At 43.6% G+C, this 12,119-nt stretch overlaps 1 protein-coding gene across 1 annotated transcript; it reads right to left on the bottom strand.

The window, feature by feature from the left end:
• Positions 1–1,569: 1,569 nt before the first annotated feature.
• On the bottom strand, positions 1,570–10,771 carry LOC149458636 (cyclic AMP-dependent transcription factor ATF-4-like). Its single transcript, XM_089681903.1, has 3 exons — positions 10,524–10,771; positions 4,449–4,748; positions 1,570–2,531 (listed from the first exon to the last, which is right to left on the bottom strand). The coding sequence occupies exons 2-3, from the start codon at positions 4,654–4,656 to the stop codon at positions 1,672–1,674; spliced, it is 1,068 nt and encodes a 355-aa protein (XP_089538029.1). The 5' UTR covers positions 4,657–4,748; positions 10,524–10,771; the 3' UTR covers positions 1,570–1,671.
• Positions 10,772–12,119: the final 1,348 nt, after the last annotated feature.

The following is a 12,119-nucleotide window of genomic DNA, read 5'->3' as shown; positions in this document are numbered from 1 at the left end:
TCTGGGCATTACAAAAAAAAACAAAAAAAACAAAAAAAAAAAAAACGCAAGTTCAATTTTCACTTTAAAGGAGATACTTTTTTTAAAATACTTATTTTATTATTTTAAAGGCTACTTCTACAATCATGGTTATATTTACAGCTTGCTGATCGGATCCAATGTTTTGCAAGATGTAGATCTGAACATTTTTTCAGAGATCTCAAACTTTTTGCCAGGGGTTCCTCCAAGGTATAAAAAGGTTGAGAAACACCAACTTTGTGCCCCTACTATATGGCAGACCAAAACAGAGGAATAACAAGTGGAACCACCGGTCACATAGCCTTCTGTATAAATTAATTCACAGCTGAAACTTTGTTGCTCTGGGTAACACTTCCTTCCGTTAATGTGGTACATAAAACAAAAAACGCCCATCTAATACTTAATGGCCCTTCAATCTGTTTTAAATGTTTGCTTAAAAAAATAAATGGTATGTGAAAACTAGATGTTTTTAAAACCTAGCGCTTAGTCACTTTAAGACCCAACATGATTCTCTCAACCCCCCCATTGTTCCATTGGAGTGACTTGTCTGCACAGTGAGCAGGCCTTCCATCTTAGATGTTTCTCACCAAGACGTGTGCCTAAGTAAGAGTTCCTTTGTCTCCTTTTTCTGTAACTAAAATTATGGATTACTTTACACATTTCTGTACTAGAGGCAATGTAACCAGGACAAAAGAGGGTGAATCCCCCCAGAAAAGAGAAAGAATTAAAAAACCATTTAGATTTTAACATTTGCACACTATCCAACACCAAAAATGTTTCGCTTGCCATACATTTTGAAGCGAATTCTTGCCCAAACATTTAGGTTTTAATTAGCATGGAGAATGGTTACAACCTCTGTCAGGTTCCTAAGGTGGTCTATTCTCAAACATAACACCTCCTGTGCATGAGTGTGATAGTACACATTGAACACAGTTTTTAGCCAACAAGATTTCTTGTCAGGATCATTTTTTTTGCACTTCTACCAAAACACTTTTAAAAATGGTACATTTAAAAACTGGCAGAAAAAAAAAAAAAAAAAAAAAAAAAAAAAAAAAACACACACCAGGACAAACAGAGGCTGCTATTGCTTACAATGGAAATTGCTGCTTGCCTGGAACATCTTGCTAAACCTCTAATATTTTGAAGTCAGCGACTCGGTAAAAGCATGCAGTTAAGAATTATGATTTGCAACTTTCCAGCTCCGCATAAGTGTTTAGAATCTGTTACTCAGTATTAATGCAATAGGGTCAGCATATTAAAAAAAAAAAAAAAAGTTAGGACAGCAAAACCAGTATTTTTCATTTACAAGTTTTCTGTAAAAGAGTCAAAATATTAACAGACCAGTTTGAGATCAAGTGAATGTAATGAGGTAAAAGCTTTGCTTTCTGAAACTCTTTATACACCCTTCTAGAAGTCCAGCTACCCCAGAAGAGTTTGAGGGTTAGCGACCACCCACATGAGCAAATCAAGAGGATAGTGTACATAGCAATAGCCTCACTCCTGCACAAGTCTCAGAACAAAAGTGTAATATAGCAATATCTACCACACGGATTAGACCTTTAACTACAAAATAATTTATTGAGTAGACATTACTTGTTTGACCTTTTATCTGTAACCAATATGTACAACACACAGCACTCCAACTTTCCAGTCTCAAGAGCTTTTTGCTCGTTTGCCTTTGGCCTTGCGGACCTCTTCTATTAGGTCTTTTAAATACTGGATTTCTTTTGCTAGAGAATCTGCTCTCTCTTTCAGTGAATCATTTTTCTGTTCCAGTTCTCGGCACTCAAGAGATATAATCTCTTGTTCTGCTCTCTTCTTCTGCCGGTAGCGAGTGGCTGCTGTTTTGTTCTGCTCCATTTTCTTCTGCTTCTTGTCTACTCTGGGCTGCCCTACAGTTTTCACCTTTGCCAAGACTTTATCCTGCGAGGGAAGATCATAAGGTTTGGGTCTCTCAGAAATGGGGGAGGCAGGAGAGGACTGGACACTACTAGGGTACTCTATAGTAGATGTAGGACTTTGCTGGGGAGACCACAGATATGATGGGCTCATATAAATCCCACTGTCATTATCTGAGGAATCCTTCTCAGACTTTATAAGTGGGCTCACACAGATACTGCTGTCATTATCTGAGGAGTCTTCCTTCTCATTTTTTTGAGTTTCAGGCATGTAGATTTTCTTATCTACCTCAGCAACATCTACCTCACTTCCTACATCCAAGATAAAGGAATAGTCAGAGCTACAGATATTGGACTCTGCTAAACTGGGACCCACTGGAGCCACTTGATCTGCCTCCAATGGACCTTCTAGGATAGGGGCAGGTGATGGCACATACTGGCCAAACACAGAGGGAACAGGTGGGTCCTCCAGATCACAAGAGTCATCCAACGTGGCTATGAGCTCATCTGGTGAGATAGTGGATTCTAGATCTTCCATCCCCAGCAGGGAATCAAAATCAAACTTCTTCAAGTCCATATTTTCCACCATCCAATCCATGCCAGAGAAGGCGTCCCCTGTTAAGAAATCATACATTTAGAATTACAAATTAAAACCTATATTTCAAAGTTCACTATTCAAAAGGCATCTTAAGTCAAAACACTGGTTTTTCAACAAGATGCTAATAAAAACATGAAAATGTACTCTCAGGTTGAAACTATTCGAAATTACAAATTCTTATGTGTTGGGGGGAGTGATTCGATGCTTGCTCTGTCTCTCCCACTTTGTGACAGTTTGCATCAATCCTGAAAGCACTTTATTCAGCCATCCCTTGGTAAAGATTTACCTGAATCTATAATTGTTTAATTATAAAAAAGGACAAGTTGAATAAAGCCAGTGTCATGGGAAACTGGAAAATTACCAGCTCCATGATATAGTTGTCAATGGACTTTTCTCCTTACCAGCACTTTCAAAAGAGCCAGATACCCTGATGTCAATATTTCTCAAACTTCTCAACTTATCCTATGCAATGCTATATACTCAATTTCAGAGTTGCAGTCAAAAGGAGAAACTTTAATTTCTTAAAGCAGCAGCATTTATCAATGGCACCTAAACGTGGTGCGATTTTGCCTCAATTGTCATGCGGCACACTGCAATGCAAAACTAGCCACCCCAAAAGAGCAGATTTGGATGACAAGTTTTGCGCATTGCGATTCAAAACCATGCTTCAAAATTAACGGCACCTGAACATGCATGGTGCGTTTTATTATTGCAGTGCAATTTGCGATTGTGAGCAGAAATGCAGCAATTCTGCCTGGGATCACAAAATGCTAGATGCGAATAGGGTCTTGTAAATATACCTTGGCATGCAAGGTGTTAGGGACCATGTTAAAGCATAACATTCCAGATGCTCTTCTTACAGGATCGGTCGGTCCACTGCCTGAAGAAACCTTGGGAGGCAGACCATGCTTGCCGACAGGACTTTTAGAGACGCTTATTTCAAAATTATACCTGCAAGCCCCTGCCATTGGGTAACAGGCAGTCAAGCCACATGGTGTTCTCCAGTGTTATCCTGCATTGACTAAACTGGGGAAAAAAAAAAACCCCTTGGTGCTTACAGACCTGCGATCATTGAAATCCACAGAAGAAAAAACTAAAAGGTAATGACATTATGGAAAACTCATGGGACATGTGTCCATATAAAATTAGTCTGACGTGGATGTTTTGGTCTAGCTCCAGGAAGGGGAGAGGAGATGACAGATGAGCAAATTGGATGAGGCAAGAAAAAACTGAGATGGTGAACTCTGCAGCTCCTCAGTGAAGGTAGATCAGGGAGAGTTCCAGAGTGACATGCAGGAGAAATAAAGTAACCAAGGGCACAGGAGGTATTAAGTAAATTTTATTGAAACAATTACCCACACTTGCATGTAAACAGAACTGCAGTTTGGACATGGAGGGAAAGATCAAACTGTGCAGATTAGATGTTAGAGCCACTTCGAGCATGGAAAGCCAGTCCTACCAGATGGCCCACCCACTGTAACCCTCACTGCTTGCACTGGATGTACAGGATGGCCATGAATGCCGCTGTTTGAGCCATCATCCGGCAGGAAAGGCTATCCATGCTCGCCCACGCACAGTGGTTTTATCATTTAACCTGTGCAGTGTGATCTTTCCTGCCATGTCCAAGCTGTACTTTTGTTTATATGCAATTGAGGATATTTGTTTTATTAAAATGTTACCATTTACCTAATAACCCCTGTGCCCTTAGCTACTTTGTTTCTCCGGCTTGTCCCCAAGTAATTTTCTCCTGCAACCACTCAAAATAGATCTTAATGACAGATGTGTTCCTACTTGGCACTCAATTTTTGTAGTATACAAATTAGCGAGATGGTATTCTAACCTAAACCCAGTGTAGTACCTAACCTAAATGCATCAAATAAGTGCAGTGCAAGTATTTATACATAGCCCAAGACCATCTGTAGAAGCACTCTTACCCTGAAAACTGCCAAAGGGTTCAGCCAAAGGCAGCAGGTTAAAGACGCCATTCTTAGCCTTTTCGCTGGAGAACCCATGCGATGGGAGGTACCCGGACACCTCGATGCAGTCATCCAAGAGACCCAAACCTTCCTCAGCCGTCAAAGACGAATTGTTGAAGGGGGAAAAAAAGTCCCCCAACAGCAGCTTGTCGCTCAACAGGTTCATCTTTTACAAATATTAGGGCTTTCACGTAGAAGCTGTTTTCGAAGCTTTCTTCCTCGTATACAGCAAAGCTGCTGCGGGATGCCTTGAGGAGCCTGGGAGAGAAAAAAAAAACATTCCCAATTATTTAAAGTGTAAGAATTAGTGGTCTAGTGTATTTAGGGCCAATTATTATTATACAGTGTATATATAGCACCAAAATGTTTGCTCAGCGCTGTACATTAGTGCACACTAGGTACGGTGACAGGTGTTTTAACTGCACGGCAGAATGCAAGTCCCCACTAGGACACACAGAAAACAATTCTATTCAGTGTCGTATTTACATTAGAACACAGCCTGCAGCTGCACTGCAGAGATATGCAATAAAATGCATACATCCTGCATTTTACTGAATTGCACTGTACAGCAGCACATCGTGCTGCTTTTCTGTACTTATAATAAAGTTTGGGGTTTTTGTTCAAAAAGGGGAAGCTGTGTGATGTGCTGAATTGCGCACCACACCATTCCTACCACAGCTGGCATGGACAACTGCAGGACAGGTAAACAGCTTTGATTTACTGTCCGTTAAATGTGAATGGGCCCTTAAAGAATTCTTTATTGGTTTTGTGAGTATTTGCAAGCCCTCCACCAGCTTACCTAGACAACCATTGTACTTTATACAGTTATTCACTAACATTTTCATTGCAGAGACAGACTCTAGGGGGAAATTCGATCAAAGAATCAGGAGCAGCTGTGCAATCAGCTGCTAGCCCCATCTTTTTCAATTAAGCATTGAAAACATTCGCTAGAAGCCAATTGGCTGCCAAGCACAACTCCTGTAGACTGACTGCTCCAATAATTCCTGTCTTTTCTACAGCAAAAACCTGCACCTTTTCACGTTTGTTTTCGAAAGGGTAAGGTTCCACTTTGGCTGAACAGCAGCCTTTAATCTCAGCATCCACTGAATTAGGCCTGGTACACACGGGCCGAATACCAGACAATTCAACAGAAACCAGTCGACATTCAGCTCACGCGTACAGCATACAAGGTGGTCACTGCCCCGGTCTATAACTGGCTTTTGCCGCAAGGAACATGGACAGGAATCACATCAAGCAGCCTAACTTCTACAGCTGTCAACAGCAGCCTGTCTAATTTCTGTCAAATGGGCATGCTGAAAAAACAGCATCTGCTCAGCACTTGCAGCCAATGGCTGCGAGTGCTGACTGCTGTGTTCTAGTGGGAGGGTTTAAGAGCATGTTTGTTGCCGCAACACAACCCTGCTGTAGCAGAGGGTGATATTTATGCATCAACCTGTGACCTTATCAGTCAGCATCACATTCGGGACATTTGAGGTGCACACCTAGGCTAAGAATACATGAGCGATTCTTTATCAACGTACTCTGGGCAGTGATTTGGAAATGGTTTAAAATGCATTCAGTGTCCGAGAGGTGTTCTAAATACATTATGCTCAGAAAAAGCCATTACATAAACGGCACTCAAATGCTTCTTTATCCACTTTCAAACGAGATGCTAATTAACTGCCTGGCAACAGATTCCATCGTTTACAGAGGCATTTGTTGTGATTGTTATATATTGTATAGCGAGCGCTACCTAGATGTACCGTATTCAAATAAAATGCAAAAGCCGCTAGAACACCAAAAAGGTAACCAACAGACCTTTCCAAAAGACTAGAGATAAAAAGGTGCAGCACTAAAGATTATGGTGCAAAAAACCACTGAATGGCCATTTTTGAATATAAATAGCCCCAAACAGATGTCCTGCTGTAAGCCTTACACCCTATAAAGACGTGCTTAGCACGAAACGCGTCAGGGGGCTACAGCATCTGGACATCTAGCCACCACTGATGGCCATCCTAAAATCTTTTTGGTCAGTATTGTTTGTTTTATATCACTTTGAATTAAAGTTCACCAAAGCAATATTACACTATGTGGCGTCCCTTATTGGGAGCGCCACCTTCCGCAGTGCCTGCTTTAAAGGGGGACCCCGGAAGTCTGTGATTGCTTGATGAATCTTGGAATCCCATCATTACGAGGAAGCAGAGGACGATGTGGAGACGATGTGGAGTGCGGCCTGACCAGAATACTGATGACCTAGGGGTCTGATAAGAAAGAAAACTTCTTTCATGCGTATTTAATACGCATTTCTGGTGAGTGTGCATTCTATTTATCTAACAGTCTTCACCTCTGGATCGTATACTATCACCACAGACAGGATTCTGCAAGATTCATACAACATATACCTTGTGACCTGGACGTTTCCTTTATTGTGATTATCAATTGATTTGCACTTTGTGCCTTTGATAACAGTTTGGGATATTGCTCATAACATTTCAGTGGTTTTTTGCACCATAATCTTTAGCGCTGCACCATTTTATCTCTCTATTTGTTGTGATTGGAAGCGGTGAAGTAGCCGACAGCCAAACACTTTAGCAAGCTTCCTCATGATTGCTTCTCATTTTCTTGCATGCATGCTGCCCCGTTGCATTTCTGAAAGGAGCATAACCATTGACTTCAGTAAGCACCGGTCAGGAGCATGTGTTCTATTGGTGTTTCTTTTCAGCGGCAGAGGAGAGATGAACGATCAGCTTGTGATCTTACACTGTCTTGTATGGCTTCAATGTTACAAAATTCAAGCCATGGGGTGGCCCAGATTGAAAAAATTATATTCGAAAAGATGCAGCTGCCATTGCTTCTTGAATACAATTGCTGCCAATGGAGATCCCTCCATTCACAATAGATAGCATGGTTGAAGGAATCTATTAGATTTTACTTTATCAGTCCACAGCCTGTCTTACAGATCTGACCAGCATGGAATACCAACAAGTGTGTTCTGCCGAATCTGCTTGAGCAATGCTGTGGATTCCAGCATCCTGTAGAGTCATGCACCTTCCTCATGACCACTTCCCCTCACTTCCACAGCACTTAGTCAAGAGCAGCTACAAAACATTTCACAATCTCACTGTCTGGTTTGCTCCCCGCCCTAAACATCTTCACCATTTTATCAGACCGGTTAACATTCTATCTCACAAATTATCAGTTTAAAACCCTCCATCCAATGTGTTAGCTACCCCAACATTTCGTACCAAAGAACTTAATGAATTGTTACTAGATTGGTTCGAATCCCAACCCTGGCACCACCTGCCTGGAGTTTGCATGTTCTTCCTGTGCCTGCGTGGGTTTCCTCTGGGTACTCCCGTTTCCTCCACACTCCAACAACATGCTGGTAGGTTAACTGGATCCTGTCAAAAATCGGCCCTAGTATGTGTATGTATGAATGGAAGTTAGGGACCTTAGATTGTATGCCCCTTGAGGATTAGGGACTGATGTGAATGTAAAATATAATATATATATATATATATATATGCACTGTGTAAATTGATGGCGCTATACAAGTACCTGAAATAAAATACTAACTTGAGACGCTCAGGAGCATTGAAAAGCCGACAGCTGTTACAGTAGAGCCAATAGACAGCTACAGCGTCCACAATGCTACGTCCAGGCATGCCAGACTGCTGTTTTAAGGGCCCCAGACAGCCACCTTCCTTCTCTCCAGCCTCTAGGCCCCATCCACAGGCCATACTGCCAACTTGTGATGCGGAGGATTGTTTCATCAGAAGTGCCTGACCTGCAGGTTAGCACATGATCAGGAAGGGATGTGTTGTCTCCAGTACACCTGGACGAAAGGCACTTCCTGCTTTACTGGGCCACAGCCACATCTATCAGATGTGATAGAAGCACAGCCCTACTCCCTTCTATGTGGCATCATCAGCCCTATGACATTTGCCACTTTGCTGCAACAATGTTTAAGGGGTCACCAGGCCGCCACTGCTGGCATTTTGAGAGGCAGCTGAGACATGTTACAAACGGCACTTCAATCTGGACTTGCTGCACAATGCCAATGTGAAAGAGGCCTTAGAGTCCACTCACCTTGTTACCCAGTCCCAATGTTACCCTATATATCGACAAGCCAACCTTTCCCAGAAACACAAGGACCATGTCCCTACTGTTTCACATGCTGTGTTTATTTGCACTTTGAGAAAAAAAAAAAAAAAAGGCCATTTTGCATTATTGCACAGCATGTCGTGCCACACTACATCACAACACAGCTTTACACACTTTGTGGCACATTAAATGGCTATGTTTGGGGTGCCATGAACCAGCTCCCGTCGGAGGTATGCGGCCTGTTAGCAGGTGGGCTTTAAGGCTGGGCGGTCCCTATGGACCATTTTCCTGCACTGAGAGAGTGCGCCCAGCATGGTTACTAGGTACCAGAATGCTCCCGATGCATACTTGTGATTGGGAGCTTTCTGATCATGTGAGTGCCAATCACAGCTGTCACATAATCAGAACACCTGCCTCCCGGAATTTGGAGCCTCTTAAATGGCTGCAGAAAGAAGTTGATACCTCAGACGCAACTTGTGTTCTCAAAACGCACAGATGTAAATGCAGCGTTAGGCTGGCCATACACTATACAAAATTCCTGCCCAAATTCCTTTAGATTTACCTTCAACTTTGTAGTGCAAGAGCCCGCCCTAACTGGATACAATTGAAAGTGTTAGGTTTGACCTCATCTGGTTTTTGGTAAATCTGAACCAAAAATCTCAAGAAAATTGTATAGTGTATGGCCAGCCTAAGGCTGCATCCACACCTTTGCCTTCTGGAAGCGTGCGCAGAAACATGCATTTCCACCCACATTCCCAGAAACACAAGGACCAAAATGCGCATCACGCTTGGGGTGGTATTAGAAAATAATGGCACCGCAGACCTGTGTTGTCACTCCAAAAACACACATTACCAAAAAGGCACGATGCTCACTGCTGAAGAGGTGCAGGAGCTACATTGGTACGTTTGTGGCACACAAGGCAGCCCATTCCAATGAATGTCCTATGATATACACGTTATTATAGGTACTTATATAGTGCTGTCAATTTACACAGCGCTTTATATATATTGTACATTCACATCAGTCCCTAACCCTCAAGGGGTGTACAATCTAAGGTCCCTAACTCACATTCATACACATACTAGGGACAATGTAGACAGGAGCCAATTCACCTACCAGCATGTCATTGGAGTGTGGGAGGAAACTGGAGTACCTGGAGAAAATCCACACAGGCACAGGGAGAACATGCAAACTCCAGGCAGGTGGTGCCGTGGTTGGGATTCGAATGACCCTAATACTACCAGGTGGAAGTGCTAACCATTTAGCCACTGTGCTGCCCCATATAGATGGAAAAAAAATACATACCACACACATCACTGCGATGCATCATATGGGTGCAAGTTGGGCCTAAGGCCACATTCACACCTACACAACATTTTTTGCGCATTTGTCAGACACCAGCATAAGGCTGCTCACTGACTAGAATGGCCTGCAACTTCTTTTGGCAGCGAGCCTCACATCTTGATACAAGACTGCTAGCCACATTTGGGGGTGCAATCAGGAAATACAGGCCGGTTCACACTAGTGCCGCGATCGGAGATCTAAAGCAGACCAAAAAAAAAAAAAAAGAAAAAAAAAAAATCGCAGATCAACGCAATGACACCTAAAAACCAATTGCTTGCTGGGCATCCTGTCCACATTATAGAGCTGCATCTCGTCTAAATCCATTTTAAACAGCACAGGTGTATTACATGGAAAACGGAGCACCGGATGGAAACGTCCATCTATCCTCCCTGCATCTTATCACAAGTCGGTGTGAATTCAGCCTTATGGGACACAAGCAGGAGACCGACACATTGTCCGGCATTTCTGCCCGCCTTCCCGGTAGATGTGACTGGGGCCTCAGCCCTTTTATGAGGCCCAGTGGGACACACCCCTATGGTCCCTCCAGCCAGAACCCTGACAGGAGAGCCCCCCACCATACTCACGCCATGTCTGTGCCGATGTCCGGGGCTGCCAGCATTGCTGGGCGTTGCTGCCTCGCACTGGGAAGAGGTCGCCGCCGCTGCTATACAGCCATGGTGGCCGCGTGGATGTTCGCTGTTGGATTCGATCACCCGGTACTCGGACCAATAACAACGAAACTGATAAACTTCTCTATAACGTGCCGCTACTGCTAGTCACTCCACGTTATCGCTCATTCCACCTGCAGACTGACGTGGCGGGAGGACGGGTCTTCGTGTATATATAGGGCGGAGTACTGAAGGTCGTATCCCTCCGCTCTTTTTATCCCTGCTGTATTCTTCCGCCTCACATTCTGTACATGTGTAGTGTGTCTGGGTCGGGGTTCCTGGTCAGAAATGTCAGTTACTAGATTGGTCATTGCAGATTCTTCTTTTATCATTGTTCAACCAGGAGGAGTTCGGGTTTGGGGGCTCTGAGGAGACCACATGGTTATCGTCGGCATGGGAGAGGGGAATGTTTGGAATATACCATGTGGTGCTTAGAAAAAAGGGGAGTTATGATAGACGGCTGACTTGTTATAATGTTCAGTTTATTCTTCCATGTTATGTATACAAAGTCACTGGGCGGCCTTACTGTGTACGGTTAACCCTTTCCTGGGCACATTAATGCTTTCATTACTAGTAATTCCATGATCAGTGGATCTGTTTAACGGGGAATCATTACATTATAATATACACACACAATGCTGCCAGAAGTATTGGTCGGCCTGCCTTTACACACACATGAATTTTAATGGCATCCCAGTCTTAGTCCGTAGGGTTCAATATTGAGTTGGCCCACCCTTTGCTATAACAGCTTCAACTCTTCTGGGAAGGCTGTCCACAAGGTTTAGGAGTGTCTGGGAATGTTTGACCATTCTTCCAGAGGAGCATTTGTGAGGTCAGGCACTGATGTCGGGGGAGGAGGCCTGGCTCATAGTCTCCACTCTAATTCATCCCAAAGGTGTTCCATCAGGTTGAGGTCAGGACTCTGTGCAGGACAGTCAAGTTCCTCCACCCCAAACTCGCTCATCCATGTCTTTATGGACCTTGCTTTGTGCACTGGTGCGCAGGCATGTTGGAACAGGAAGGGGCCATCCCCAAACTGTCCCCACAAAGTTGGGAGCATGAAATTGTCCAAAATATCTTGGTATGTTGACACCTAAAGTGTTCCCTTCACTGGAACTAAGGGGCCAAGCCCAACCCCTGAAAAACAACCCCACACTATAATCCCTCTCCACCAAACTTTACACTTGGCACAATGCAGTCAGACAAGTACCGTTCTCCTGGCAACCATCAAACCCAGACATGTCCATCGTATTGCCAGACAGAGAAGCATGATTCATCACTCCAGAAAACACATCTCCACTACTCTAGAGTCCAGTGGCAGCGTGCTTTACACCACTGCATCCGACGCTTTGCATTGCCCTTGGTGATGTAAGGCTTGGATGCAGCTGCTCAGCCATGGAGACCCATTCCATGAAGCTCTCTATACACTGTTGATGTGCTAATCTGAAGGCCACACCAAGCTTGGAGGTCTTTAGCTATTAACTCTGCAGACAGTTGTCATCTTCTGTGCAC

Source organism: Staurois parvus, unplaced genomic scaffold, assembly GCF_062004578.1.
Source record: "Staurois parvus isolate SC_StPar_1 unplaced genomic scaffold, SC_StPar_1.0 ptg000282l, whole genome shotgun sequence".
In the NCBI taxonomy this organism is placed as follows: domain Eukaryota; kingdom Metazoa; phylum Chordata; class Amphibia; order Anura; family Ranidae; genus Staurois; species Staurois parvus.
The sequence above is the reverse complement of the archived record's forward strand: the minus strand, read 5'-3'. Positions and strand labels throughout refer to the sequence as shown.